General features: G+C 41.6%; 2 protein-coding genes across 8 annotated transcripts; one reads left to right on the forward strand and one right to left on the reverse strand.

Annotated features, from left to right (window-relative positions):
- Positions 1 to 14397, reverse strand: ATP5PF (ATP synthase peripheral stalk subunit F6). 3 transcript variants are annotated; one of them, XM_082220832.1, is made up of 4 exons: positions 14388 to 14397; positions 4632 to 4823; positions 1176 to 1300; positions 1 to 150 (listed from the first exon to the last, which is right to left on the reverse strand). In XM_082220832.1, the coding sequence occupies exons 2-4, from the start codon at positions 4799 to 4801 to the stop codon at positions 122 to 124; spliced, it is 324 nt and encodes a 107-aa protein (XP_082076958.1). In that variant the 5' UTR covers positions 4802 to 4823; positions 14388 to 14397; the 3' UTR covers positions 1 to 121. The 3 variants fall into 3 exon arrangements, with proteins under 3 accessions (XP_082076958.1, XP_082076957.1, XP_082076956.1); XM_082220831.1 differs by lacking the exon at positions 14388 to 14397 and adding an exon at positions 6554 to 6819; XM_082220830.1 differs by lacking the exon at positions 14388 to 14397 and adding an exon at positions 6591 to 6818.
- GABPA (GA binding protein transcription factor subunit alpha) lies at positions 7182 to 25963 on the forward strand. 5 transcript variants are annotated; one of them, XM_082220758.1, is made up of 10 exons: positions 7182 to 7327; positions 9313 to 9413; positions 12376 to 12520; positions 15041 to 15125; positions 15990 to 16235; positions 17767 to 17961; positions 18596 to 18652; positions 20803 to 20943; positions 21601 to 21793; positions 23298 to 25963. In XM_082220758.1, exons 2-10 carry the CDS (start codon positions 9337 to 9339, stop codon positions 23524 to 23526), a joined length of 1368 nt encoding a protein of 455 aa, XP_082076884.1. In that variant the 5' UTR covers positions 7182 to 7327; positions 9313 to 9336; the 3' UTR covers positions 23527 to 25963. The 5 variants fall into 5 exon arrangements, with proteins under 5 accessions (XP_082076884.1, XP_082076888.1, XP_082076885.1 ...); XM_082220759.1 differs by lacking the exon at positions 7182 to 7327 and adding an exon at positions 7438 to 8017; XM_082220760.1 differs by lacking the exon at positions 7182 to 7327 and adding an exon at positions 7438 to 7990.
- Positions 25964 to 26544: the final 581 nt, after the last annotated feature.

Below are 26544 nucleotides of genomic sequence, written 5' to 3' on the forward strand. Positions count from 1 at the left end.
TTTACATACAACAGAATTCAAATATTCACATTTGAACACTGAACTGTTTATTTAAATTACAACCGTGGGCCTATTCAACACCTCCAGCCACATTGCTGCTGCTTGTGTACTTGCTATCACATCACTTCTGCTCCTCTTCAAATTTGGGCTCTGTCATATAGGAAAAATGAAAGGAAGTGTCAGTTTATTTTCAAAGTGAAGTTTTCTAAATAGATAGTTTTACAACTTGATTCTATTGTCAATTTGCCAGAAATTAAGAACTGCAGCTTTAGCTACACAAATCTGCAAGAGAGGAGAGGGCCCTCTTGGAGCATAACACTTATTCCTTTTTAAATGCAGGTTCTCCACAGAAGAACAGAGTCTACTTCAGTGTAAATGGTGCAAAAGCCACACTTGCTTCCAAGGCAAGTTCCTACTACATGTAAATATTAGCTGCTTTACAAAGAGATGCATAGAGAGTATATGTATAGTTTATTGTTGTTGTTTCAGCCATCATTTCCCACAGGGTAAATATATACACTAATGCAATACTGAGGAACAACATCAACCAAAATATCTATTTATATTAAAATATACATGTAACAACAACAACAATTTAATACACAAAATATATAATATACCAAAGGTTAAGAAATGATAAAAAATTAAAATACAAATGGTTCAAGGAATTAATAATTAAAATCATCCAGCTGCATAAACCCAGAAAACCAATAGGAACTAAATTGTTTAAAAATAAAGACGTTACACTGTCTTTTTGCTTGTTGATCTCAAATTTAAAAACAATGTATGAACGCATAACGTTATTACTGGAAACAGAACCGACTGCTAAGATTACTATGTAGATAACAAGAATACAAATGTATCGCTATAACATACATATATATTATGCATATATATGTTGGGTACAACATTTGAGCCCATTTACACACTCACTCTCTCATTCTCACTAGTTTACTGAAATATGTCTAAAAGCCAATCCTGAATATATATTGTAAGTCCCATCCCACAAAAGTACGCTTAAAAATATGTGAAAATATCTGCGGTTACTGACTGCAACCAGTTAGTAAAGGTTTTTTTAAATCACTTATTTTATTTAACATGGCATTTCTAATATTTCAATCATCCACTCTCATGTTTTTACATTACTAAACGAGTCATAAAACTTAAAAGCTTACCCTGAAATTTGAATTCTGGAAATTTGGTCATATCTCCACCACCATACACCCGCTGGAGCTTGACCATTTGTTCATGCAAGCTTTTTTCATATTCTGGACCAGCATCAACAGGGCCACCAGTTTTCCTACAGATGCAAGAGTTAATTGAGCTTTGTTATATCTAGAGTGACGGATGGGGAAAGAATCTAAATAAATCACAAACACTTGGCGAACAGAGAACTTGTAGCATAAATAGAACAATTCAAGTACAGTGGTGCCTCAGGTTAAGTACTTAATTCATTCTGGAGGTCTGTTCTTAACCTGAAACTGTTCTTAACCTGAAGCACCACTTTAGCTAATGGGGTCTCCTGCTGCCGCCACGCCACCGGAGCATGATTTCTGTTCTCATCCTGAAGCAAAGTTATTAACCTGAGGTACTTTTTCTGAGTTAGTGGAGTCTGTAACCTGAAGTGTATGTAACCTGAAGCGTATGTAACCCGAGGTACCACTGTATAGGATCTTCAGTGTACAGTGATGCCTATAATGAGTTTTCACACTACGTGAATTATAATCCTTGTTACAGTTACAATAACTTGTTACAGAGTAATTTTGAGAACTGTTATTACAAAATGACAAATGATTCCATAGGCGAGAGACAGCAATAATGTGTAGAAGTGGGAGTATTTGACTTAGATCAGGGTGGTCCAACATGAGGCCCTTGAGGCCTTTTTGGACGGCCCTCGGGTGACACCTCCTGCAGCCCTTGAGCTGCCTTCTCAAAGCAAGGTAAGCGAGGTGCTGGGCTTTGGGAAGGAGGTGTGAGGGCTCTGACGAGATCCTAGAGTCCTCTCTCTTCCTTCATAAAGTCTACCTAGTGCTTTCTCAGCTTTGGGAAGGCAGCGTGAGGTGTGTGTTTGTGTCAAATTTTGCTCTTATTCCCTGCCCCCACATGACAAGAATGTGCAGCCCCCGGGTTCTGTGCTAAAGTATGCTTGTGCCCTACTTGGTATGAAAAGTTGGGCCACCCTGACTTACATCAAGGAGACCTAAATGAAAATCCCACCCAACCCTTATGCTGACTGGGTGACCAGGAACTGATCATATACACACACAGCTACTTTAGTCTACCTTCTAGAATGGTTGTGAAAATAAAATTGAAGGGGGATCATGCGGTCTTGGAGTAATTTCACAAAGAACATATAAATCAAGGGGTGTGATGTTGTTGGGATTACAACTCCCATTGTCCCTGACCATTGGCCATGCTGGTTGGGGCTGATGCAAGTTAGGAATCTGCAGAGCCACAAAATATAAATATACAACAAATCTAAGAATTGGTTGCATGACAGTTTTATAAGGTGGCCAATATTGTGACTGATATTTAAAAATGCCAGAAAATGGCATGGGTTTGTATTCAGTTTACATGCGTTATGGAAACTATTTACCAACACCCTTCTGTGGAAGTCACTGAAGTCTAAAAGACAGAACAAAGAAATCTCAAACTGGAAAGGAGGCAGGAGCCAGCAAATCTTCCTTTTGATATTAGCACAGCTGCAGAAAAGCAAATATAAGCAGCTGCCCACAATGAAAGAGCATGGGGAAGATTTTCAGATGTTCAGGGAAGTTTTTAACGTGTGATATTTTACTGTATTTTTGGTTTCTATGAAGCCGCACAGAGTGGCTGGGGAGGCCCAGCCAGATAGGCGGGGTATAAATAATAATTTATTATTATTATTATTATTATTATTATTATTATTATTATTAATTTCAGCCAGGTGCTATGGGTTTTTGGGGTGGTGGTGGTGGAGGGTAGGTTAAGCTTTATTATTTAGAGGAGGAGGAGGAGTTTGGATTTGATATCCCGCCTTTCACTCCCCTTCAGGAGTCTCAAAGCGGCTAACATTCTCCTTTCCCTTCCTCCCCCACAACAAACACTCTGTGAGGTGAGTGGGGCTGAGAGACTTCAGAGAAGTGTGACTGGCCCAAGGTCACCCAGCAGCTGCATGCAATAACCCTGGTTAAGAGTGTCAGACTATGGCCAAGGAGACCCAGAGCAAATTCATGCTCAAATCTTAAAACTCATTGGGGTAACCTTGGGCCAGTCACAATCTCTCTAATGTACCTCACAGGGATGTTGGGAGCATGGATGGTGAGGAATAACCATGTATACTGCCATTAACTCACTGGAGAAAAAGTGAGATATAAAATGGGATTAATAAGTATGGCTGAATTTCCCCCCTACATATCACAGGGGAAAATGTTTCATTGCTGGGAAAACTAAATCCTATAGCAATAATACAGACAGCACAACTTTCATATTTGTACTTTATTGTTTACCTAATACTTTGTGAACTTTGTGGAACAGCAACTGTTCAGTGTTGAATAACTTCAGCATCCCAAGAACAGTTGCTATGACTGACTATAGCAACAACTGTGCTAGGTATGCAAGACCATTATGTGGGAAATAGCATTCTGTTGCTTTTATTATATGTCAGGTAACAACTTCAAATAACAAGCTGTGTGCAAAGTTGAATCCAAATCATGCCTGCAAACAAATGAAGGGGGACTCACAGAGAGCCCCTTTGGTGCTGAGTGTGTCACTGATCAGACAGTTGGCACTGAAAGCATGCCTTCAATGGGGTTTGCATTCAGTACTGACAGCAAGTGCCCTCAAATGGAGCCCCCTAATGCAGCTGATCAACAAGTCCTGAATGCAAAACAACAACAACTGGAAGCTCACTTTAAGCTGCCAGTTGTTCTTTTGCGCCCATATTGTTACTTGCTCTGCAGCAAACTTCACATTTACGAATACTGCAGGCGGCATTGTCATGGTCAATTAGGACCCCTGCCAGTTCTAACTGGCACTTGCCTGGAGGTTCCTGGTGTCTGTTTTTATATATTTAAGAAGATTTATGCTCTAGCTTTCACTCTAAAAGATTTTTAGAGGCAGCTTAAAAGACATTGTACAACTCAATGTAGGAGGAGCTGCTAAGAGATATCAATTACAATATCATGCTATGGACTAAAGGACTTTTAGGCTACAGCCCTAATATGATGTATATTATGTGGAGGAGGAATGGAGTGCTCTGTCCATTCTCTGTGCCCAGCACAGAAATACCACAGGCTGCTGGAGGAGAGACAGAGCTCTCCATTGCTCCTCCACTAGCTCCCACCAGGCAAGTAACTTTTGAGAACTTATTCAAAAGTCTAATTTATGTGTCTGATTTAAAGCTTTAGATGAATTTACTCAACAGTTACCATATGTTGCAGAACTTGATTACTTTCCACAAGCAAACAATTAACGCAAGAAATACATTTATATCCATATATATTTCATAGCAGGCTGTTATTACTGGGAGTCAAGTACTGTCCAAGAACCAACTTCAACAATATAAAAATTAAATGGAAAATTATCAAAATGCCCACAAGATAATCAAATGACTGGAGCCTTGAAATTCTGCATTTACTACATTCACTTACTGGCTCTTTGTGTTATATTCTCTGATCTTGTCCAAAAAGAGTTTCTGCACAGGATCAAGTTCCTTTGCCTTATTAAAAGCAATGGCCGAAAAGCCGATGTTTCTATGCAAGTGGAAGGAGATCGCGGAACGGAAAACAGAAGAAAACCTGAAGAGCTGTTTGAGAATCATGATGTATTTGTAGAAGTTTCAGCTAGAAAGACAAAAGGAACTATCAGTTACATCTTACATACTTCTATTCCTATCTGAACCTCCCAACAGTTGGAGTTCCACTGGGGAAGCCCACTTTCAAGTTTCAGCTGATTGGGACACCACAGTAGTTTCGACCAGACGCAGGGCATTCTAAGTTAGCACTGCACCATTTTGTGGCAGGGGTGCAATGGAATGTGTACTGATTTTTTGTTTAATGTTTCAATATTTCTTTCTGAAACTATCTGGTGACAAGAAGCATATAAGATTTGATGAAGAATTTGTAAGATGCTTGACACTGTAACAGATAACATGGTCCAGAGGTATAGAACCTTTACCAGCCTGAGGGCCACATTACCAAATGGGCAACCTTCCGAGGATGGGTGAGGCAGAGGTTAAAAGGGGGCAAAGTTAGAAGTATAAGTGGGCAAAGCAACAAAAGCAACCCTTAACCTAATACAACACACTACATTCCAACAATAACAATAGAAACATCAGGTCTCCCTAGTTCATGGACACAATCCAGCCAGCCAAAACCATTTGAGAAGGGTGTGGAGCAGGTCCAGTGATGGGTGATGGCTAGGAAAGAGTACTCGGGGCCAGATGGGCCTCATTTGACACCTCTCTGCTCCCCAAGCTCAAGGTTCCCCACCTTCATCCAGCCAAAGTTAATGGGGAAAGTTAAATTTCCAACAGACTGCTCCCCCATGCCCATTAATTTGAATGGAACATTTCCACCACTACTCCTTATTCTAATGGCTAAAGTGAAACATTCTTAGCTTTTAAAAACAATTGATCAATAGAAGTTATGAAGTTCTTTTCTTGCATTCTCCTGATTCAAACAATACACCTTTAAAAATGCTTTAAAATTCCATAACTGCTTCTTAAGGGTACTTAGGTTGGGGCGCCCACCCCATGCATTTGCATATGCACAGAGGCTGGACGCATTACAGTGGTGCCTCGCAAGACGAAATTAATCCGTTCCGCGAATCTCTTCGTCTTGCGGTTTTTTCGTCTTGTGAAGCACGGCTATTAACGGCTTAGCGGCTTTAAGAAAAAGGAAACAAACTCGCAAGACGTTTCGTCTTGCGAAGCAAGCCCATAGGGAAATTCGTCTTGTGGAACAACTCAAAAAACGGAAAACTCTTTCGTCTAGCGAGCTTTTCATCTGGCGGGGCACCACTGTAATAGCACCCCTCTGGAGGCTTCACCTGGGGCAAAAAAAGTGGCTAGCTCCCCCCCCCTAACTACAGCTTTGCTTAAGTAAACATCTCAGTCTAGAAACATGCAGAGTGACATTCTGGTTCTTCTCAGGGATAGCGTTGTTTGGGGGCAGTTGCAGGTGGGAAACTAGGTCAGAAAGAGAGTACCAAGCAAGAGCTACAAGCAGAGGTTGGGCAACAGGAGCGTTTGTTGGGCATCTGACAAGGCCCACTTTAGAACAGGGGTGTGGGCGCACTGTCAATCCCGATTCTGCTGCTGCATTTCCTTGCCTGTTCATCTGTCCTCTTAACAGGATGCAGACCATGACAAGAACGAGAAACCAGACTCAGCCATCCACCACCCGCTTCTCCTTTCTCAAATTGGGCCCGGAGGGAACGCAAAAGCGAATGGACAGTTCTGACCGCGGGGGAAATGCTACCATTCCCCCTCCTGAGATACCGCAGAAGCCTGCTAATTCAAAGGCCCGGAAAGGAGGCTAAACGAGGGTTAAACTCGAAGGCGGTTTCACACCGACTGAGGCGAACCACCAAGGCCCACGCGAACGCACCCGCCCGCTTGGCCTCCTCAACGCCGCGCTCTCTCCCGTCCGGATTCAACCCCGCAGAGGAACCGCCGGTCACCTTGCCAGTCACAGGGAGGGCCTGACTCGGCCCCGCCTCCAACAGGCGCAAAGAGCTTCGGGAGTTTTCTCTTTTGAACCCCCGGCCTTTCGACACAATTCTAGGCCGCCTCGCCGTACTTAAGCCTCAGATTCCCTTGCACCGGCCCTGCATAAAAGAGAAAGCAAGCCCGTTGAAAGGGGGGGGGAGCGCCTCAGAAACAGCGACGTACCTCCGTTGCTTCCCGTCCCCGCTTCACCGGAAACGGATGGATTCACTTCCGGCTTCAAGTAGGCGGGTGGGAAAAGAGCAAAAGCTAGTTTGAGTTTGACTGAAGCGCTTTCCTCGGGAGGCGGCGGCAGTTTCGCAAGGGACGCCGGGAATTGTAGTTTTCGCCCTGACGCGGAGGGGGGGATTGTATGTGTGTGTGCGCTTTTCCCCCGCCAGGGCCCCGCGCGCAGCCTTCTCTGCCCGAGTGTGAGCGCGCTGCGGCCTTCTTCCCGCAGGGGCGGCGTGAGGGGCTCCGGTGGGGCTGATCCAGCCGCCGCGGCTGGAAAGTTTTTTTTTCCTTTAAAAAAAAGGCGCGGGGAGGGGAAGCGGCGGGCGCTGCTCCGCCTGCTTTGGCGGGTTAGCGGGGTTTTGCGTTTTGTTTTTTTTGTGACGGAGGCTGAGGTGGCGGCGGCTGGTAAGTGCTGAGGCGCGAGACTTCGGGGCGCGCGGCTGGAAAGGGAGGGCGGGGGAGAAAGGGAAGCGCCTCGCGCTGTATCCGGGGGGGAAGGGGGGGTCTCGTGGCTTCCTCGCTTCTTGTGTTTTGTTTCCGTTTTCTGCCCCGCGCGGCGCGAGCCTCATTTCCGTTCCGAGTTCAAACAACAAGGAGGCGCCGCCGCGGGCGGAAGGGAGAGGAAGGCCTGGGCTGAGGCGGGATGGAGCCCTGCGCGCCTCAAGGGCCTCCCCGCCGCCATCGATACCGCGGCGGCGCCCTTTCCTCGCCGCCTCCTCCTCCTCTCAAACGGCGGGGCGGGAAAGAGAGACGTCCCCGCTCGCCCTGCTCGTCATCCGCTATGGAAGAGGCCGCCGGAGTCCAAGGCCGCCATCGCCTCCCTTGGGAAAGAGACGGGCCCGGCGGCGGCGGCGGGAGGAGCCGGCGGACATTTCGGGACCCTTCCCGCCGCCTCGCTCAGCCGCCGCTCCCGTCCCTCACTCCGTGTAACCTGGCGAGGTCATCTCAGCCGTTCGGCCTCCTGTCAAACGTCGGAGGGGTTATTTCAAAGCGAAGGAACATAACAACTTCATCTATCTCTCCCCATGTGTATCTGAAGTGTGTACATGCGACAGCGAGGGTTATTCTGTGCGTGCCTTAATATGCAAATAAAAGGTACCAGAGATTAGATCAGGAGATGATGTAGCTCAGTTGGTTGGAGCATGATAATGTACGGGACGGCTACATATTCCTGCATTGCAGGGCGATGGACCACTAGAGGATCCTTAGGGTCCCTTCCAACTCTGCGTTTCTAGGATTAGGTCTCTTCATAGATGTTTTGTTACATTAAGTGAAGCAGGCAGTACTGGCACCTGCTGAGATGCAATATTTTTATTTTTGGGACGAATGAAAATATCTGGATCAGTGGCTTGTATACTACTATGAAGTATACAGCATCCCCCTTGCCCGGGTGCAGTTCTGTATGCACTAGTGTATACACACTTCGAAAAGTGTTCCACCAATAAAACAGGAACTTCCCTGTAGGTGTGTTTTAACATTGGGATGTTTTTACTCTTTTTTAAGCAATACCTTAGTTTGACATCATTATGTTTACTTTGGAACCACAATTATGTGACTTCAGAAAGAGTTGGTCCAGGAACAAATAATCATAGTGCTTTGTTTTTGTTTTCAAGTGGCAATTACAGCAGTGTGCATAACTAGAAACAAATTGCTTACTTTATTAAGAATATCTGTGCTCTTGCCCCGAAGTGTGAAGGTTTTTACCACTTTAGCTATATTTAAATCATACTGTGATCATTTCCCCAAATCTGGCAGCAACTTATATTAAAGGAAATAACATATTGAAAGTCCTCAGCTTCTTGAAAGTTATATTTTCCAGTTCTCTTTGGAGAAAGATCCAGCTGTGGCAAAGTTAATAATATAAAGTTGAATGATAAATGGTGCATCACTTCAGTGTTTCAGACAGAAACTGCTTCAAGCTGACTTCTAGACATTACTCATAATTCATAAGTTGCATGTCCTGCCTCTGAATTCAGCAGAGGAATTGGAAAGATGAAAGGAAACGAATGATTAGCCAGCATTTGAGATTTATAGCAAGTTGAAAAAGCAATATTTTAAAAGAGACATCTGTTTTATACTGCATAAGCTTTTTTTTTTTTTTAAAAAAGGATATGAATCCACAAGCTACCAAACATCAGAATAATTTTAATGACAATGTTATTTTGATATATTAGTGGTCTTAACCATTAGCTCAGCACCCAGCTGAAATCTTGCTCCATATTTATGGCTTTGGATTGTGCCCTAAACCACCTATGCAGAAACCCCATTAGACCAATAGATCGTATTTTCAAGTGAAAAGTAAATGAATGAATAAAGTGTACTTATTTTGAACCTGTTATTTCTATTTGTATGCAATGTGTAAAAACAAACAGACACATTTTATTTTGCAGATTGCCTCTTGAAACATTTCAGCCATGACTAAAAGAGAAGCAGAAGAACTGATAGAAATAGAAATTGATGGAACAGAGAAACAAGAGTGCACTGAAGAAAGGTATATAATTTGAGTCCACAGGAGTATTTTGGGTTTTTTTGGAGCTGCATTTCAAATTCAGGAAAGAGAGATGAGTGTTTACTGTAAATCCAGTTTAGAGTGTTGCAGTAGAAGAACAGTGGCTAATTTGCTGTTTGTGGGGGCCCAATGCATCCATCCAAGCAAATTTTTCTGCCCAAACCCCACTGAATTTGGTATCAAAAAGTTAATAAAGACATTTCTGGGAAGGCAGATATTTAAATCCCAGCACCCTGATATTGATGCAAATCACCCACTCCCCAGTCACCAGATTGTTCATTTAACTAAGAGGGAGGAGCAGTAATGCCCATCTTGAGCTGATCTGCGGGGGGGGGGGGGGCGTTGTGCATGTTCATGTGAGTGTTGGGTGGCCATCTTCATCACTGGCATGTGGCCCATGGAAGCTTGGCAAAAGGTGAATGCAGCCCTTGGGCTGAATCAGATTAGCCTGCCTGCGATAGAATGTTGCCATAAAGAGGCCACGGAAAGTGTCTAGCTGTATTTCAGTAACCCAAAGCTTTTTTCTTATGTTGGGTTCCATACGTTAAAATTCACCCACAGTGGAAAAAATCAAGTTTGTTGAATGTCAGATAACAAGTTGCTGATTGCTTTTTCTCCATTTTCTACTTCCTTTATTTCTGATAGAAACTTTTTCTTCTTTCACCAAAAGAAGCCAAACAAGGAGTAATTTCCATTTGAAAACTCCTGCTCATTTAACATCCTCCATATGAGATTAAGTCTCAACACTTACTCGACTAAGCTAATTTCTCCACTTGATCAAGGGCCAAAAAATCTAACTCTTGGAAGTCTCTCTGAGTATAAATAATCACAACTTTAAAAGCATTTTCTGTTTCTTTCTTTTTTCCAGCTGTATAGTGATTAGATGTTTTCTTTTGTCAGAAACCAAACTGTTTTTTGTTTTTTAAGAAAACATTTACTGCATGCATGTTTCTATAAAAACTGCAAGATAACTGTGCTTAATATTTCTGTTTCACAAGCTTGTGGGCAAAGATTGGAGGGGGAAAAGATGGACAGATGCATCTCCCTCCCTACAGTTATACTACCTATATTTTTCTTAAAGGGTATACTACTTTACCTTAAAATACAATTAATTGTAAGTCAGATTTAGGGGCTTTACCCTGCTTAATCACTGCCATTATTTTTTGGTCCTTGGCCTGTTTCATTATAACCTGTGGAATCTTTGTGACACATGTCTTGCAGTTCCCTTGATATCTTTCCATTTGTGTATCTTTGTCACATAGCTATTATCTTGATCCCAGTTGTACTCTGCTAAAAAATTAGCAGATTCCTAGGATTTTTTCATTAATTGCATGATTAGTCAGGTAGTATTCAGTATTCAGATACCGACGTGGGGATCCAGGGCACAGTCCTTCAATGGCTGCGCTCGTTTCTCTCTGGTCGGGGACAGAGGGTGGCGCTTGGGGGGGAATTGTCATCGCGCCACTCCTTGGTGTGTGGAGTACCTCAGGGCGCGATACTTTCCCCGATGCTTTTCAACATCTTTATGCGCCCCCTCGCCCAGCTTGTTCGGAGTTTTGGGCTGGGTTGTCATCAGTATGCCGATGACACCCAACTCTATCTGTTGATGGATGGCCATCCTGACTCGGCCCCAGACACACTGACCAGATGTTTGGAAGCTGTGGCTGGATGGTTACGTGGGAGCCGGTTGAAGCTAAATCCTTCGAAGACAGAGGTCCTGTGGCTGGGACGGGGCGATATGGGATTGGGGGGGCAACTCCCATCTCTTGCGGGGGCGCAATTAGTGCCAGCACCGTCCGTTAAGAGTTTGGGTGTAATCTTCGACACCTCCCTTTCCATGGAGGCGCAGATTGCAGCTATAACAAAGGCGGCATTTTTCCATCTCCGCCAAGCTAAGCAGTTGGCTCCTTACCTCTCTCGCCCTGACCTAGCCACTGTGATCCACGCGACGGTCACCTCCAGACTGGATTATTGTAACTCGCTCTACGTGGGGCTGCCCTTGAGACTGACCCAGAAACTCCAGCGGGTGCAGAATGCTGCAGCGAGACTCCTTACGAGGTCTTCGCTGCGAGATCACATTCACCCGGTGCTATACCAGCTGCACTGGCTCCCGGTGGAGTACAGGATCAGGTTTAAGGTGCTGGTTTTAACCTTTAAAGCCCTATATGGCCTAGGACCCTCGTACCTACGGGACCGCCTCTCCTGGTATGCCCCACAGAGAAACCTACGGTCTTCAAATAAAAACATCTTGAAGGTCCCAGGCCACAGAGAAGTTAGGCTGGCCTCAACTAGAGCCAGGGCTTTTTCGGCTGTGGCTCCGATCTGGTGGAACACTCTGTCACAAGAGACCAGGGCCCTGCGGGACTTGACATCCTTCCGCAGGGCCTGCAAGACAGAGCTGTTCCACCAGGCCTTTGGCCAGGGCACAGCCTGACTCCCTCCCTCGGCAATCTTCGCAGAGCTCTGGCCCAATGGTTGCTAGTGGCTTGAATTAATTAATTTTTATAATGAATGATTTTAGAATGTTGTTTATGTTGTACCTTTGTACTGTTTTATTGTTGTTAGCCGCCCTGAGCCCGGCTTCGGCTGGGGAGGGCGGGATATAAATAAAATTTATTATTTATTATTATTATTATTATATGACAATGACCTAGATGTCATTGCAACTTTGCATCAACAGTAAGATTCTTCCCACTCCCCACTATAGTCATGGTTTCTATGTCCCAATGCATTTTCAGTTCAGTGCAAGTTCAGATCACTACAGAAAAACACACAGAACAGTTAAGGGAGTTCAAATCCAGCTTCAGATATGTACTCAAAAGTTGTTCCATTTTAAAACTTTCCAAATGAGGTTCATGTCTCTTACTGGAATGTTTAGCACTAGCACATTCTAACAGTAGTTTTTGTTCAAATACAAGACCCCTTTTTAACTCTTTTGTTTCAGCATTGTTGAGCAAACTTACACCACTGCAGAATTTGTGAGTCAGGCTATTGATATCAATGAACCGGTTGGAAATCTTAAGAAACTACTGGAACCAAGACTTCAATGTTCTTTGGAAGCACATGAAATCTGCCTACAGGATATACAGGTAGGTATAGCAAAAGCATTACAGTTAAAAGTTTTAATGTAAAGGATGGCCTATACTGAGTAGGACTCCTTTGATCTTCTGCCTACATTTTCTATTGGCAGTTTTATTCTTGTATATATTTATCAATATTAATTGATTGGAACGCATTGCATAGAATATAATTATCTCTACCAGGGGATGCACATCAGTCAAGAGTAAAACGGACATAGATACATGGCCACCTTTTCATTTAACTCAACAAAACTTTACCTCTGTATCATATCTAGCATATTTTTCAACAACTGAGACTTTTGTTTAGATCAGAGTTTTTGAGTAAGTAAGTTATAACCAGATAAACATATTCAAGCTACAATTCGTTCAGGAAAACAAAATAGATTCAGGTTTATAAGCAAATATGGGAATGATCAATTATAACAAGTAAGCTGGCCTGCCTTTTAGGTGATACATGCTAGAGGGCAGGGTAGAGCTTCAAAGAGACTGGTTTAGCCTAAATAACTGTTTTGAAAGGCGAGTCCTGTCTTTGCTGTTGAAAACACACAGTCTCTCTCAGGAGACAAAACTAGCCCCCGCCTGTAAAATAAAACCTTGCAATTTTCTAGGGATTCCCCCCTCCCCATATAATTTTATATGGATAATTGCAAAAATATATATATAAGGTTAAATAATATGTGTGTTTGAGGAGCAGGAAAGAAACGGCTATCTGGAAACACACCGGCCATAACCTCAGAAATATTAACTCAGTGGTCTAGAACAACAAAGCATGATCGAAGATATTGCAGAGCATACCTCCAATTGTGTTCAATAGGCCTCCCAAAACAAAGTCTGGAGATCATATCTTTGATGCATGTTCAACACTGTGGTTTCAAAAGTGCTGTATGATAAGGGCATGTGATGTATCTACATCAGTGTTTCCCAACCTTTTTTGGGCAAAGGCACACTTGTTTCATGAAAAAAATCTCGAGGCACACCACCATTACAGCCCCGTGACGTCAGCATGCAGCGTCACGCCGGGAGGGACATGAATTGCTAGCAAATTACATAATCACCTCCTTGAGGGCTGGCTCATCTTCTCCGAAGGCAGAACCCCATTAATTAACAGCACAGACTCACACCATAGCCAAGACGAGGGGGGAAAACCTCAGTCATGCACATGTGGGGGCTAAATGAGGACAAAGACCGGGCAGAGAGCAGGGTTCAAATCACCCCACCTGGCCAGGACAATCCCTGGGTGCTCCCTTGGGCCACTCGCCTGACCCACCTCGCAGGGCTGTTGTTGCGAGGATAACACGGGGAGAACCACGCGCACCCCCGGGAGCTCCTTGGAGGAGAAAGCGGGCGATGAATGCAATGCACGAAATATATGAGAGGCGACCAGGTTTTGCAGGTGAGGGGCCCCCGCCAGCCTCCGCTTCCAACACCCGGCGCAACGACGCCGAAGTTTCCCCCCAGGCTCGGCTCGGGGAGCAGTGCTGCTCCCCCCCGGCTCCCCTTCGCCCTCCCGGCTCTCTCTGCCGCCCACTGGGGACCCCCCTCACCTGCCAAGTCCGGCGCGCCGGTGGAAGTTGCATGCATGCATGCAGGGCGCCGCGTTGCCATTGCATTGCACTGCACTCCATGCAACGCCTGCACGCATGCATTGCCTTGCACGCCCGCCAAGGGGTCTCCCCGCGGTCCGATGCGTCCCCTCCGGCGCGGATGCAGCATTGCAAAAATAACCCCCCCCAACGCAGCCCTACCTGGGGGGCAGCCTCCGCCTCTGTCGCTCTGCCTCCGCGGGGATCCCCGGGCTCCATCCTGCCGCCCGATCTCCGCGGGGGCGCAGGCAGGCTGCGCGGGGTCTGCGCGGAAGAGCCCCTGCCCGCCTGGCCGCCGCGCTCATTCCATGGCCGGGAGAAGAGCGCTTCAAACAAAATGCCCGGCCCGCCAGGCCACGCTGGGAAACGTAGTTCGCGCACCCCGCGCAGGCGCGGAGCCCAAGGGCGAGGGGACTACAGATCCCAGCAGCCCCCGCGCCGGGGACGGAGGGGGAGAGGCCGGGTGCAGGGATGGAGGGACGGGTGGGCGAGCGAGTGAGTGAGTGGTAGCCGCCAAGCCTTGGCCGAGAGCCAGGAAGGGCCTCCCCGGAGGAGGAGGAGGGAGGCGCAGAGCGGGAGGGAGGGAGGGAACCCCAGGGGTCATCTAGTGACGGCGCCCCAATCGAAAATTTGACTTTTTTAAAAAAAATATCTTTCAAATTTTTTAATTTTTCCCGCGGCACACCAGGCAACATCCCGCGGCACACTAGTGTGCCGCGGAACAGTGGTTGGGAAACACTGATCTACATACCATTATGGTGACCCATCAGGTGTTGTGTGGGAAGGATTCCACGAGAGAGGAAGGCCACTGAAGACAACCATGGAGCCCTATCCACCTGGAAAATCCCCCCAAGGGTGTTCTCCCATCAACTGTCCTGTCCTGATTGTTGTGAACAAACCCATAATAATAAGTTGACTACCTTTCTTTGAATTTCTATTTATCAAGCTGGATCCAGATCGTAGTCTTTTTGATCAAGGTGTCAAGACAGATGGAACAGTGCAGCTTAGTGTCCAAGTAATATCAAGGCAAGGTAAAAAACTAATTCTGTAGATTTATGATGTTTCCTGCATCTGGTGGAGATGTATGTTAAAAACAGTACTATTTAGTGGCAGGGTTGGTATGCAGCCCTTGTTATTGACCTACAGTAATAGCTTTTTCTGTTCAAATATTATTTCTCAATGGTTGGATATAAATATACACATTACAGCTTAGTTATTGTGAACTTACTACACAGGGTAAACTTTCATAGTAATACATGTCAGTGAGCAGATAAGAATGATTAATCTGGAAAATTGGTTTCCTTGTAGTGATTTGAAGGACTTTGTAGACTTGCAAATGCTTTTGCACAGCTTATTGATTATATAGATGTTGATGCTTAAACCTGCATGTGATTTTTTAAATGATGAAACTATAAGGTCAAAGTCGATATTGGGAGCTAGTGGGTAGAAAATGAGATAAAGTAAAAGTTGGTGAGCTGGGAATTCAGAGTTTGTATTTCACAAAATATTAATGAATAGCATTTTTTAGAATTTTAAATGTTAAAGTGATGACAGTATTGGAATGAAGCCTTTAAAATTGAAGTTAAAATGCCATTTATAAAGATTTAATTTTTAAGAGGGCTCTGAAATAAAATTATTTGCTCACTTGTTAATGTATGATTGCTGTTGTTTATTAATTGCCTTCTACATATGTCCCAAGGCAATGTGCAAAATATAATAAAAACAGGACTGTATAGTTAACCTTTTATCAGAACAGTATGGAGCAGAACAGAACAAATTAATTGAGTTCCAATTCAATACAATATAAGGAATTGGAACACGATTAATTTGTTCTGTTCCATTTTGTGTAGTTTGCATTTTGTGTGGTGTTTTCTCAATTCTCTTTCTCTGTACAGGAATAGAACCAAAGTTAAACATCCTTGAAATTGTAAAGCCAGTAGAAACTGTTGAGGTCGTGATTGATCCAGATGCCCACCATACGGAAACTGAGGCACACCTTGTTGAAGAAGCTCAAGTGATAACACTGGATGGAACGAAACATATTACCACCATCTCTGATGAAACATCTGAACAAGTAACTCGTTGGGCTGCAGCATTAGAAGGCTACCGAAAAGAGCAGGAACGTCTAGGAATACCCTATGGTAATAAATTTTATACAATGGCACATGTATATCTTTATGGTTCTTTTCTCTGTCTCCCCCTCCATTTGCAGATAGTTCTGCTTAGATGTCTGATTTGTAATAATGACAAAGTGATGTTGAATAAATATGGTGCACATTCCGTTTCTACTGTGAACGTTTCATGTTGCCAGTTCAGCATCATTGCCAAGGGAATGCCATATAAGCAGGGGGAATTCATAACCTCTTTTGCTGAGGTTTAGATTTGCATTTTCTCTGATGTATGCAGTAGTTCAGAGAAGGGGAATAAGCTGTGAAAATATAATTATTTTCTAATTGTCAAACTGTAGTAGCTAAACATTTCTTTGAGAGATTGGTTTGGACCCTTCTTTGTGTGCCTCCTCCATGAGAGGTCTGGAGGGTCAGAAAACAAGAGTGGACCTTTTCTGCCATGGCTCCTTATTTGTGGAATGCTCTCCCCTAGGAGGCTTGCCTGGCACCTTCATTACATATCTTTAGGCACCAGGCGAAAACATTTCTCGGTAACCAGATGTTTAGCTGATTAATATTCTATGGCCTTTTAAATGTTTGTGGGAGCAGGGTTATTGGTTTGTTTTTGGTTGATTTGTATTTTGTGTTCTCATTTTTATGTTGTGAACTGCGCTGTGATCTTCAGATGAATGGTGGTGTACCAATTTAGTAATCAATCAAACAATCAATCCCTGAAGCACTGGATAGTTCATGTCATTCAGAGTAGACCGCACTACTAGAGAGTTGGATTGACTTGGCAGTCTGGTTCAGATGTAACACTAAATCTTAGTTTTACCATTACAAGGATAAGCAAGTGTGAGCCTTGGGGTTGTTTACTCTCCTTTCTTCCTGTATATAGAAGGGGAGGAAGTTTGAAAGTTTAATGTCATTATTTAGAGTTTAACATTACCTCAGAATATGTGATACTGTAATTTATTCCAGTGACACCTAGTTCAGACATACCAGGATCACACTGGCTTCAGATCCTGGTGGATAGAACTGTGGATAGAATAAAATATATTTTCTTATATTTGGACATAAAGAGGAATGGCAATTTGTTCAAAACCATGCCAAGAAGCTTTACATTTTCCTCCTTTCGCATGGAAAGGGGAGACTGAAGCAGTCGGAAGCGCTTTGTTGTGACATCTGAAGTTAGCAGCTATCAGTCATCTCCATAAATTTATATGTTCAACATAATGATGTAGTCATGGATCTTTGAAAAAAGACTACACAAGTCCATGAGTTACCACTATGTCTCTGAAAATGGTTGTCATAATAAAGCTATTTTCTGAAAACTTGATACTTAGTTGAGTATAGATCTGAAAGTAGTTGGAAAGTAAGATTTTCATAGATAATATATCAGAATTCCTTTTCTTTATTATTGCTTCAGCTGCATGAACCTGCCATCTGTTGGGCTTTTATGTTCATTTTAAGAATACTTTGTTTGAATGTATGCTGATGATGGTCTAACATAGCCTGTTGCAACATTGGGAAAAATAAGTAGAATATTTCTCTTCTTTCCTAGATCCAGTACAGTGGTCAACTGACCAGGTACTGCACTGGGTAGTATGGGTGATGAAGGAGTTCAGCATGACAGACATAGATCTCAATACTCTTAGCATTCCTGGGAGAGAGTTGTGCAGCCTCAGTCAAGAGGACTTCTTCCAGAGGGTCCCTCGGGGAGAAATCCTTTGGAGCCACCTGGAACTTCTTCGAAAATGTATGTGAGTTTTCTCAACAAGTACCTTGTTTGATTTTTTAAAATAAAAGTTTTAAAATAAAAAGTCTACATCATGGCAGTCCTAGTTACCAAGTAATGTATGCATTCAGTCATTATGACTTAAAATGCTACTGACACTTTAGGGCTCTGTACACATAAGCACAATTCAAATTGTAAGGGTTCTGTATGTATCAGCTTCTAGACACGGATAATTTAAACACTATAGCAGTTTAGTTTTCTCAAGATGCAAGTATTCTTAGCATCAGGAGAAGAGTTACTGATAATTTAAAGTAAGATTTAAATCATTCTTCAATCTCTATTAGAATCTAAGTGCTTCTATACTTCCTACCCCTCTTTTAGTTAAAAATATATATGAGGCAACAGAAGGTAATTATTTAAAATTACCAGATATGAAAGAAATGTGAAATACAGAATTGCCTATAAATCTAATAACATTATAAATTTTATAGATGTGTATTTATTTTTTCCTTTCCCTGCATGGCCTTTAGACTTCAAGCATGTTCCTAATTCTTATATACTTTATAAAATTAGCACTTTCCTTTGTTCTTTCCTCATTTTTTCAAGTGAAAATGTTGCCAAAGTTTAGTATTTAATATTTTTCTTGTATATCCAGATGTGCTGGCTAGCCAAGAACACTCTGGAGAAATAGCTACAGTTACTATTGATCAACGTAAGTTGTCATTCTATGATTTTGTTTTAAAGAAATAGTATTCTCAACAGAGTCGTATCATAGTCTGTATAAAAATGCTTGAACTTGGAAGCTGATCCGTAACCTTTTAAAGATGGAATCAAATTGAAATTAAGAATATTTGTCTCTAATGGTGCATTTGCACTGGCACCTGACCAGTGAACCAGGAGGTCTAGTGCGAGGTGTATTCCCATTGCTGTGGGGCTTTAATATTGAGCAGTAGTTCAATATTAAATTATTCCTGGATTATCTAGCAGCAGCTTACTGGCGTTTCTCATGGGATACTTTAAAAAGAGAGTGCAAACAATTTGGGAGTAGAGAGTAACTAATAAGGTCTGTCCTCCTGGGCAGAGTGAGTTTGGTAAGGTTATTATTTCTATGGTGCTTTCACCCACAGTTCTTTTATTGGAAAAGACTTTGGATAGTTGTTATTTTCTTCTTAGTTTGGGAGCAAATAAAGAGGAGCAACAAAGGTTTTATTGAAGTGGCACTACGAAAGGTACAGAAGCTTCAGTATCAAGCTCACCTGTTTGCTTTTCTTGGCTAGTAGAAGCAGAATACAGTCATATCTTGGTTGTTGAATGCCTTATGACTTGAACATTTTGGCTCCCGAACGCTGCAGACCCGGAAGTGAGTGTTCCGGATTGCAAATGTTCTTTGGAACCTGAACATCCAGTGCGGCTTCCGCAGCCAATCAGAAGCCATGCATTGGTTTTCAAACGTTTTCAGAAGTCGAACGGACTTCTGGAACGGATTCCGTTCAAGAACCAAGGTGTGACTGTACATGCAAAATCAGAAGGTATTTGCATAAATTAGAGTAGTCACAAAATTTGGGGTAACATTGATGCACACTTCAGATTTGTGGTGGCAGAGCCCTCAAGCTTTTCAATAAAAATGTAAAAATGATATTATAGACTGGGGTGGGGAATAGGATTTGGCTGGCAGGCGAGATGCTGTGCTCCCCCATCCTCCACAGGAGACTTTGACAGGTGACTTGGGCTGACTGCTATCACATCACCTGACATCAACATGATATCAGGTGACCCTGTTTCAAAGGAAAGAATCAGGAGCATGCTCTTAAGAGTGCCTGCATGGAGGCTCAGTGGTCTGCAGAAAGAACCAGAATTTTTAGGAATACTCTATTGTAATAAATTACACACACACACACACACACACACACACACACACACACACATATAGTTCTCTCTCTCCTCCCTCCAAATAGACTTGAACTCCAGCTGGGTTGCAGAGGATGATACTTGCTGAAAGAACCTTGTTTATTGATACTGTCTTAACTCCATTTGGGATAAACTGGAGCCTGCAGACTCTTTGAGTACCCCTTATCCTAGCAGGGTTCTCAGTCAGTACTGATTGGCACCAACTGTAAACTTAGCTTTTGTATGAGGCAGGTGGCCATGACTTTGGTATACCAGCTTTATGGGCCCAATAACGAACCTAGGTGGGCCTGATTTGGCCCATGAGTCAAAGGTTCCCCCTCTACAGACTAGTTGACAAGCCATCACTACTTCACAACTCAGAAATTCATTTTGTGTTTAATACAAACTCTTTAATTATACAGAGGTTGGTTTCCCTAGTTATGCAGACCAACTGAAAGATTTGCTATGCCAAAAATCACTGTTTCTGATGCAGCATTGTAACTAATAATAATAAAAAATGAAAATACTTTGGTGTTCCAGACATATTTCTGTAGGGAACTAACTCCATCACAAATGTTTATTTCCAAGTGCCAGGCAATGACACCATTTTTCAGATGACTTATTGATAATGCTGTTGGACGTTATCTGGTCTTTGGTTATAGAAGGGCTGAATAAAGCTGTTTGTATACTCTTTGGAGAAAACATTAAAACTATTCTATCTCCAGTTCAATATCCCTTCATCTGTATAGTGCAGATTACTGGAGCTAAAGTTTAAGAAAATGATCTCATAATGTAAATTCACCAGCATTTGTAATATTTTATTACATGTTCCTCTGTTCTTTAACTAGCTCATATGATTATATTCCATGCCAAATGTCTGTAATATCTTGGGCTGTTCCTGTGTCTTGGTGTCTGGCATGGGAATTTCTGCTTATGCATCTAATACCCATTTTTAATCTTATGTTTTCTCTGTAGCTGTGCAGATTATTCCAGCATCTGTACAGCCCGCTACTCCAACCACTATTAAAGTCATCAACAGCAGTGCAAAGACAGCAAAAGTGCAGAGAGCACCAAGGATTTCTGGAGAAGATAGAAGTTCACCTGGGAACAGAACAGGTATTTTCTTTTAACTAAAACCAAAAGATTTTAAATATCCATAAAGTATGAATACTCCAGTTCATAGAGAGACTGTAGAATTTGTTAGTATCTTAGAAGAACAAAGGTCAGTTTTATTTGAATGAGTAAAGTTCCTATTTCTTAAAATAATGTATCTCAACCTGAAGTCTCTTGGAGGGAGAACCATCAAGACAGAAAAAATAATGATTTCATAGCTGGTAGATAAAATACTGCCCAACTTGTGCAACAGAGAGAATAGACACAACAAAAATAGATTTTAAAATTTACATTAATGAAAGATACAAACTCCATAAAACTATTTTTTAAATAAGGTTGGGATACGAGGTTTTTAATACACCAGTGTATTGATTGCAGATTTCCTTCAGGTTAAGGGTAATTTTTCTACAATAGTAGGGTAATAGGACCATTAAAATGGAACACAATGTGAGCAAGCTTTCAAGTTAAACTTTTTTTTAATTAGTCAGGATATTTATTTTATCTTGAATATATTTTATGTTTAATTTCTTACCCCAAGGAGTTTAGCGTACTGGAAAGCTTATTCACTTAAAACATTTTAGTCTATTTCACAAGTGAGACTCATAATGAGATGAAAAACATGGTTTTACATTTGCATTTTAATCATTTCATTCTTAATAGGAAACAATGGCCAGATCCAACTCTGGCAATTTTTGCTTGAGCTTCTGACTGACAAAGATGCTCGAGACTGCATTTCATGGGTTGGCGATGAAGGAGAGTTCAAACTAAATCAACCAGAGCTAGTTGCACAGAAATGGGGACAACGTAAAAATAAGCCTACTATGAACTATGAGAAACTCAGCCGTGCTTTACGGTAAGTTAAGAACATAAGAACTGCTTATACTGGATCAGCTCAGAGTCTGATTCTAACAGTAACTCCCAGTTGCCCACGGAACTTCACAAACAGAGCATGAAGGTGATAGCTTTCCTGTTGTTTGTCCCTGGCATGTGGTATTCTAAGGTACACTGCTTTTGAATATTCAGGTTCCATTTACATTCCATGAATTTTCTTATTCCCTTTTAAACTTTAATGGCCATATCCACATCCTGTGGTAGCAAATTCTTTGTTAACTATGCATTATGTGAAGAAGTACTTCCTTTGGTCTGTCTTAAATCCAGTGTCAATTTAATTAATTAAATTGAATACTGCTCATCATATTGATTTAAAGTGGCTTCCCCTTCTGAATGTGTGGACTTCAGTGAACTATTAACTTTAATTAGCTGCATGCTGTCACATATATTAACTCTGCTTTATAGCCAGCTAAATACTCTAGGAAAGTCAGCTGAAGGCAAAATTTAACTATTGGCGGCTATTCAGTGTAATAAGGCTATATGTCTAGATGTTGAAAGTTTAACTAAAACCCATAATCCCTCAGCTTCCAATAGTGAATACACATTATTATTTTCCACAAAACTATAATGACAATGTACATGCAGCCCATCTCCTGACTGTGTATCCATGTTGTCCTATCACAAGCATGGTGATTCTGTTGTGCATTCAGTGGTGTTGAACTCCACAAGACCCAGTTTCATGCATAAAGCAATGGCAAAGTAGATTCTTTCTGCTGCATAGGTTAAATTGAGCAAACAAATATGCAAAGCTGCATATATCAGAAGACCCATTTGCACTGACTGTTGGTTTCTCTAGGTGATAAGAAAGTAGGCTCAAGTGTCCCTCTGAAGCCTTCATTCATATAGACATTCTCAAGCAGTTGAGGCTGCACTGTACCGTATTTTTCGCTCTATAACATGCACCAGACTATAACACGCACGTAGTTTTTAGAGGAGGAAAACAAGAAAAAAAATATTCTAAACGAAATAGTGGATATGTGATTTTTGTGGTTCATGCTGTGGCCACAGACATGTGATCTGACAGTGAGTTTGGAGTAGCCCAATGCAAAAATCCTGAGGATCCATGTGGATCCATGCTTTGTAACTACGGAGGAGGGAAGGAAGGGGAACCATGGATCCTCTGCTCATGACTGCAGCAGACACCCCACCACCACCACCCGCAGGCATTCGCTCCATAACACGCACAGACATTTCCCCTTACTTTCTAGGAGGAAAAAAGTGAGTGTTATGGTGCAAAAAATACGGTAATTCAGGACCTACAAAAGGAAAATAAGTTTGTGATGGTCTGCAAAGTCATCCTTACATTTTGCCACCTTCGAGATCTTGTTAGATGTGAGGCAAGGGACATGCTTTAAGTTAGAAAGGCAGCTTATTTTTCCCTTTATCAAATTTTATAGTTATCATCCGTGTTAGTTATCATCAGTTACTTTTTCAAGGAATTTTTGTTCCCTTTTTTCTAAATGAAGGTATTACTACGATGGAGACATGATCTGCAAAGTGCAAGGCAAGAGGTTTGTATACAAATTTGTCTGTGACTTGAAGACTCTCATTGGGTACAGCGCAGCAGAGTTGAACCGGTTGGTCACAGAGTGTGAACAAAAGAAACTGGCAAAGATGCAACTCCATGGTATTGCACAACCCGTCACAGCAGTTGCACTGGCTACGGCATCTCTGCAAACAGAAAAAGATAACTGAGTACCAGGACCTAAAAGCTTGGGAGCATGAGGCCTTTCTTGTATATTGAGCAGTTTCTGGTCCTAAAATGGGAGCTACTTCATTCCTTGGCAGTTCAATATGATGCATGGTTTTTCTACGGAGAACTGAGACTCCCATAAATTTGGATCTTTTTCACGTAAAGGTATATATTTCATGTATGTTAAAGGCACTCCAGATTCTTCAGCATGAAGACAGACATGATGTGACAAGTTGCTGGATCGGTAAGAGCTCACAATTGGTTGGTGCCATGTTATGCCATACTATTTGTCCAGCGTTTTGAGAAATTGAAGCATATTTACACGATGTAAACCTGTCAATATTTTGAATTTAGTTCTCTGCACTTCCATTTCTAAGCTACCAAATTAAAAGTAATGCATTTCCAGAGGTAAGGCAGCTACTCTTAACCATGCTCATTATCTAAGCATGTCAGGCTGTAAAAAACACACTGAAAAGTACCATGCTTCTAAGATGATTTCTCATCGCAAAGGAAGTGTACTATAGGCAGAATTGGGAGATCACTGCTGAAGAGAAATCCAAATTTAAGTCCAGCAAGGTCAAAAACCAATTATGAGTATTTTGATAAAATATGTAGATAAAGTGTATTTGAGGGAAAGTGCTTAACTATCTTGAGAGACATTGCTAAGCTTAATGTCTGGCACAAAAAAGTTTTCCACATTTTTCCTATTACGAGATTAAAAACTTGAAATGCTGTCTCTCATCCAAAGAATAGGTTTTGCTTTGTTTTAATCTACACTGCAGAGTATATCAGCTGATTCTGCTTATACTTGCAGTGTAGCTGACTTTGATCTGAAGACTTAAGTTAATCACAGAGAGAAGCCCCTACCTGTTGAGAAATAAAATGTAATCTGCAGGTAAATTGATAAGAAGTTTGACTTCTCAATGTTATATAGACCTCTGTATTAAAATACAGAAAAATGCAGTTTTCTTTAAATTACTTAAATTTCCAAGCTGTTGTTATGATGCTTTGGAAAGAAAAGGGTGTGTATCACTCATAGTTAATTAATTTGATAACATTTTTTAAAAGATAACCAAATTTAATCTAGATGAGCTTATGCTATTTTTCTTCGTCTTCCCTTTGTTTGGTATAAATATCCCTTTGTTCTGAATGTAGGCTTTTTGTTGAATCATCACAATTAGAAGAACAAACTCGTTTGAAGTTGTGGTTTCACTTAACAATCAGTGAAAGTGCAGATGTTAAACAGGGCCTTCATCTGTAAGAGCAAATCACTCAGAGCTAAAAAACAGGCTTACAGTAAAAAGCACTGAACATAAAATGTAGCTTAGTCTTGGGAATGTAAGATTGTAGCTGTAGTTACAGCTCGACTCATTTGCTTATTTTCAGACTGCTTAGAAACGTAGAAGATATTCTGGTATTTAAACATCATTAGGGAAAGAAAGTGTTTAAACCTTTGGGTGACATTTAATGTTTCTGATGGCCGGTTAAGTCCATTGACTCCAGTGGGACTTGTATTTAACATTACAGGATTGCAGTTTAAGTTACACTAATATTGTATGCTGTTAGTCAAGCTGGTTAAGAATATGTTTTCTCTCAAAGTCTGAATGATAATTATGGTAAGTGAAAAAACCCACTTTAATCATATATCAAGACTTTGAACTCTCCTATGCATCACTGGAGCCATTAGTCCATAGCTGGGGTGGGAAGGGGAGGGGAGAGAAGCTGCATTCCTAAAAATAAGGGTTTGGACATTTTATGTAGTGCTAAGGAAGACAAGCAACATAACTTACATTACTAGTTCATATGCATCTCTCTAAGATGTGTTTGAAGTGTACAGGCATCTAATTTTTCCCTGTAAAAGAAGGCCGCCGGTAAACCTTGGGATAGACAAGGGTGACCACAAATTACATATATTAATGCTGTCATAAATATACTCTCAGCTATGCACATAATTGCACATAACAGAATAAGCCATATTAGTAAACATGGCACATGGCCTTTTATTATATATACATTGCATTTATTTTCTGAATTTTAAAATTTCATTATACTTCCTTTGTAAGTTTGCTGCACTTCTTGTAATATTTTCCCCATGCATAGAGTACTGATGTGTTTTAAAAACAGTACATACGTGTCAGATTTATTGTGGGGACAATCTGTGACTAATCGAGGTCTTCAGTAAGGTATGGATTATTGTATGTCAAATAGCATTGTGTGGCTGTCAGAAGAAAAATATAGAAGGTATATTCCCAATTTTTTGTAAAATGGAGGGGTTTTTGCATACATTTTTACTCTTTAAGGACACATATTCTGCTAATTATGTATTTCTTTTGTGTTGAATTTTACATAAAACAATTATTTTCTATTTTTACTCTAAAATATTTGTGCATAAAATTGTCAATATAGTAAAGTAAGAAAATAAAATTTTACACAACAAAATGTTTTGTCTTCTGTACATTCACAAAGTGTATATAACTTTTTGCAGTGTTTTCTTAGTAAATTTAGTAGATGTGACATGTAGTAGTAAAGGAAGAGAGAATGCAAATGATAAAAAATATCATTACTCCAGCATTTATGCAGTTTGTTCATCTCTTAAATTCATTGGTAGACATTTTGCTTGATTGCGAAACAAATGTCAAGCTGTACAATGGTGCTTTCCTTTCTTCATCTGGGTAGACTTCCATAAAGCCCCAAAATTTGCTCTGGGAATTCCCCCAGACCTAAGAAGCCGATTTTGGGGTCACACAAATGGCTACAGGGAGGAAGAAAAAATCCATTGTGCAGGTTGAAATGGTATGAACTGCCACTGGATGTCACCCAGTGTAACTTCAGCATAATTTCAGTGTTTGCAATAATAGTAATGGGTAATTCTTGCAAAACAATGGCACTAAGGAAATCGGTAAAGTTCCTAAGACAACAGTGCTTCAGTTTGTGTATACAACAAATATATCTTAAGTTGGATTTCTTCACCTTTTTACTATCTGAGTTAGCATCATTATTTTTCAGTCTTATGTATATTG

This window comes from Podarcis vaucheri (assembly GCF_965113315.1).
Source record: "Podarcis vaucheri genome assembly, chromosome: 4".
Lineage (NCBI taxonomy): Eukaryota > Metazoa > Chordata > Lepidosauria > Squamata > Lacertidae > Podarcis > Podarcis vaucheri.

What these genes read in the sequence shown, in the direction of transcription:
- GABPA (XM_082220758.1), top strand. Translation starts at nt 9,337, where the DNA reads ATGACTAAAAGAGAAGCAGAAGAACTGATAGAAATAGAAATTGATGGA. An exon ending in CCTGGAACTTCTTCGAAAAT is followed by an intron (nt 17,962 to 18,595) that starts GTATGTGAGTTT and finishes TTGTATATCCAG; the next exon opens with ATGTGCTGGCTAGCCAAGAA. An exon ending in TACAGTTACTATTGATCAAC is followed by an intron (nt 18,653 to 20,802) that starts GTAAGTTGTCAT and finishes TTTTCTCTGTAG; the next exon opens with CTGTGCAGATTATTCCAGCA.
- ATP5PF (XM_082220832.1), bottom strand. Translation starts at nt 4,801, where the DNA reads ATGATTCTCAAACAGCTCTTCAGGTTTTCTTCTGTTTTCCGTTCCGCG. An exon ending in GAATATAACACAAAGAGCCA is followed by an intron (nt 1,301 to 4,631) that starts GTAAGTGAATGT and finishes TTGCATCTGTAG; the next exon opens with GAAAACTGGTGGCCCTGTTG. An exon ending in TCCAGAATTCAAATTTCAGG is followed by an intron (nt 151 to 1,175) that starts GTAAGCTTTTAA and finishes CCTATATGACAG; the next exon opens with AGCCCAAATTTGAAGAGGAG.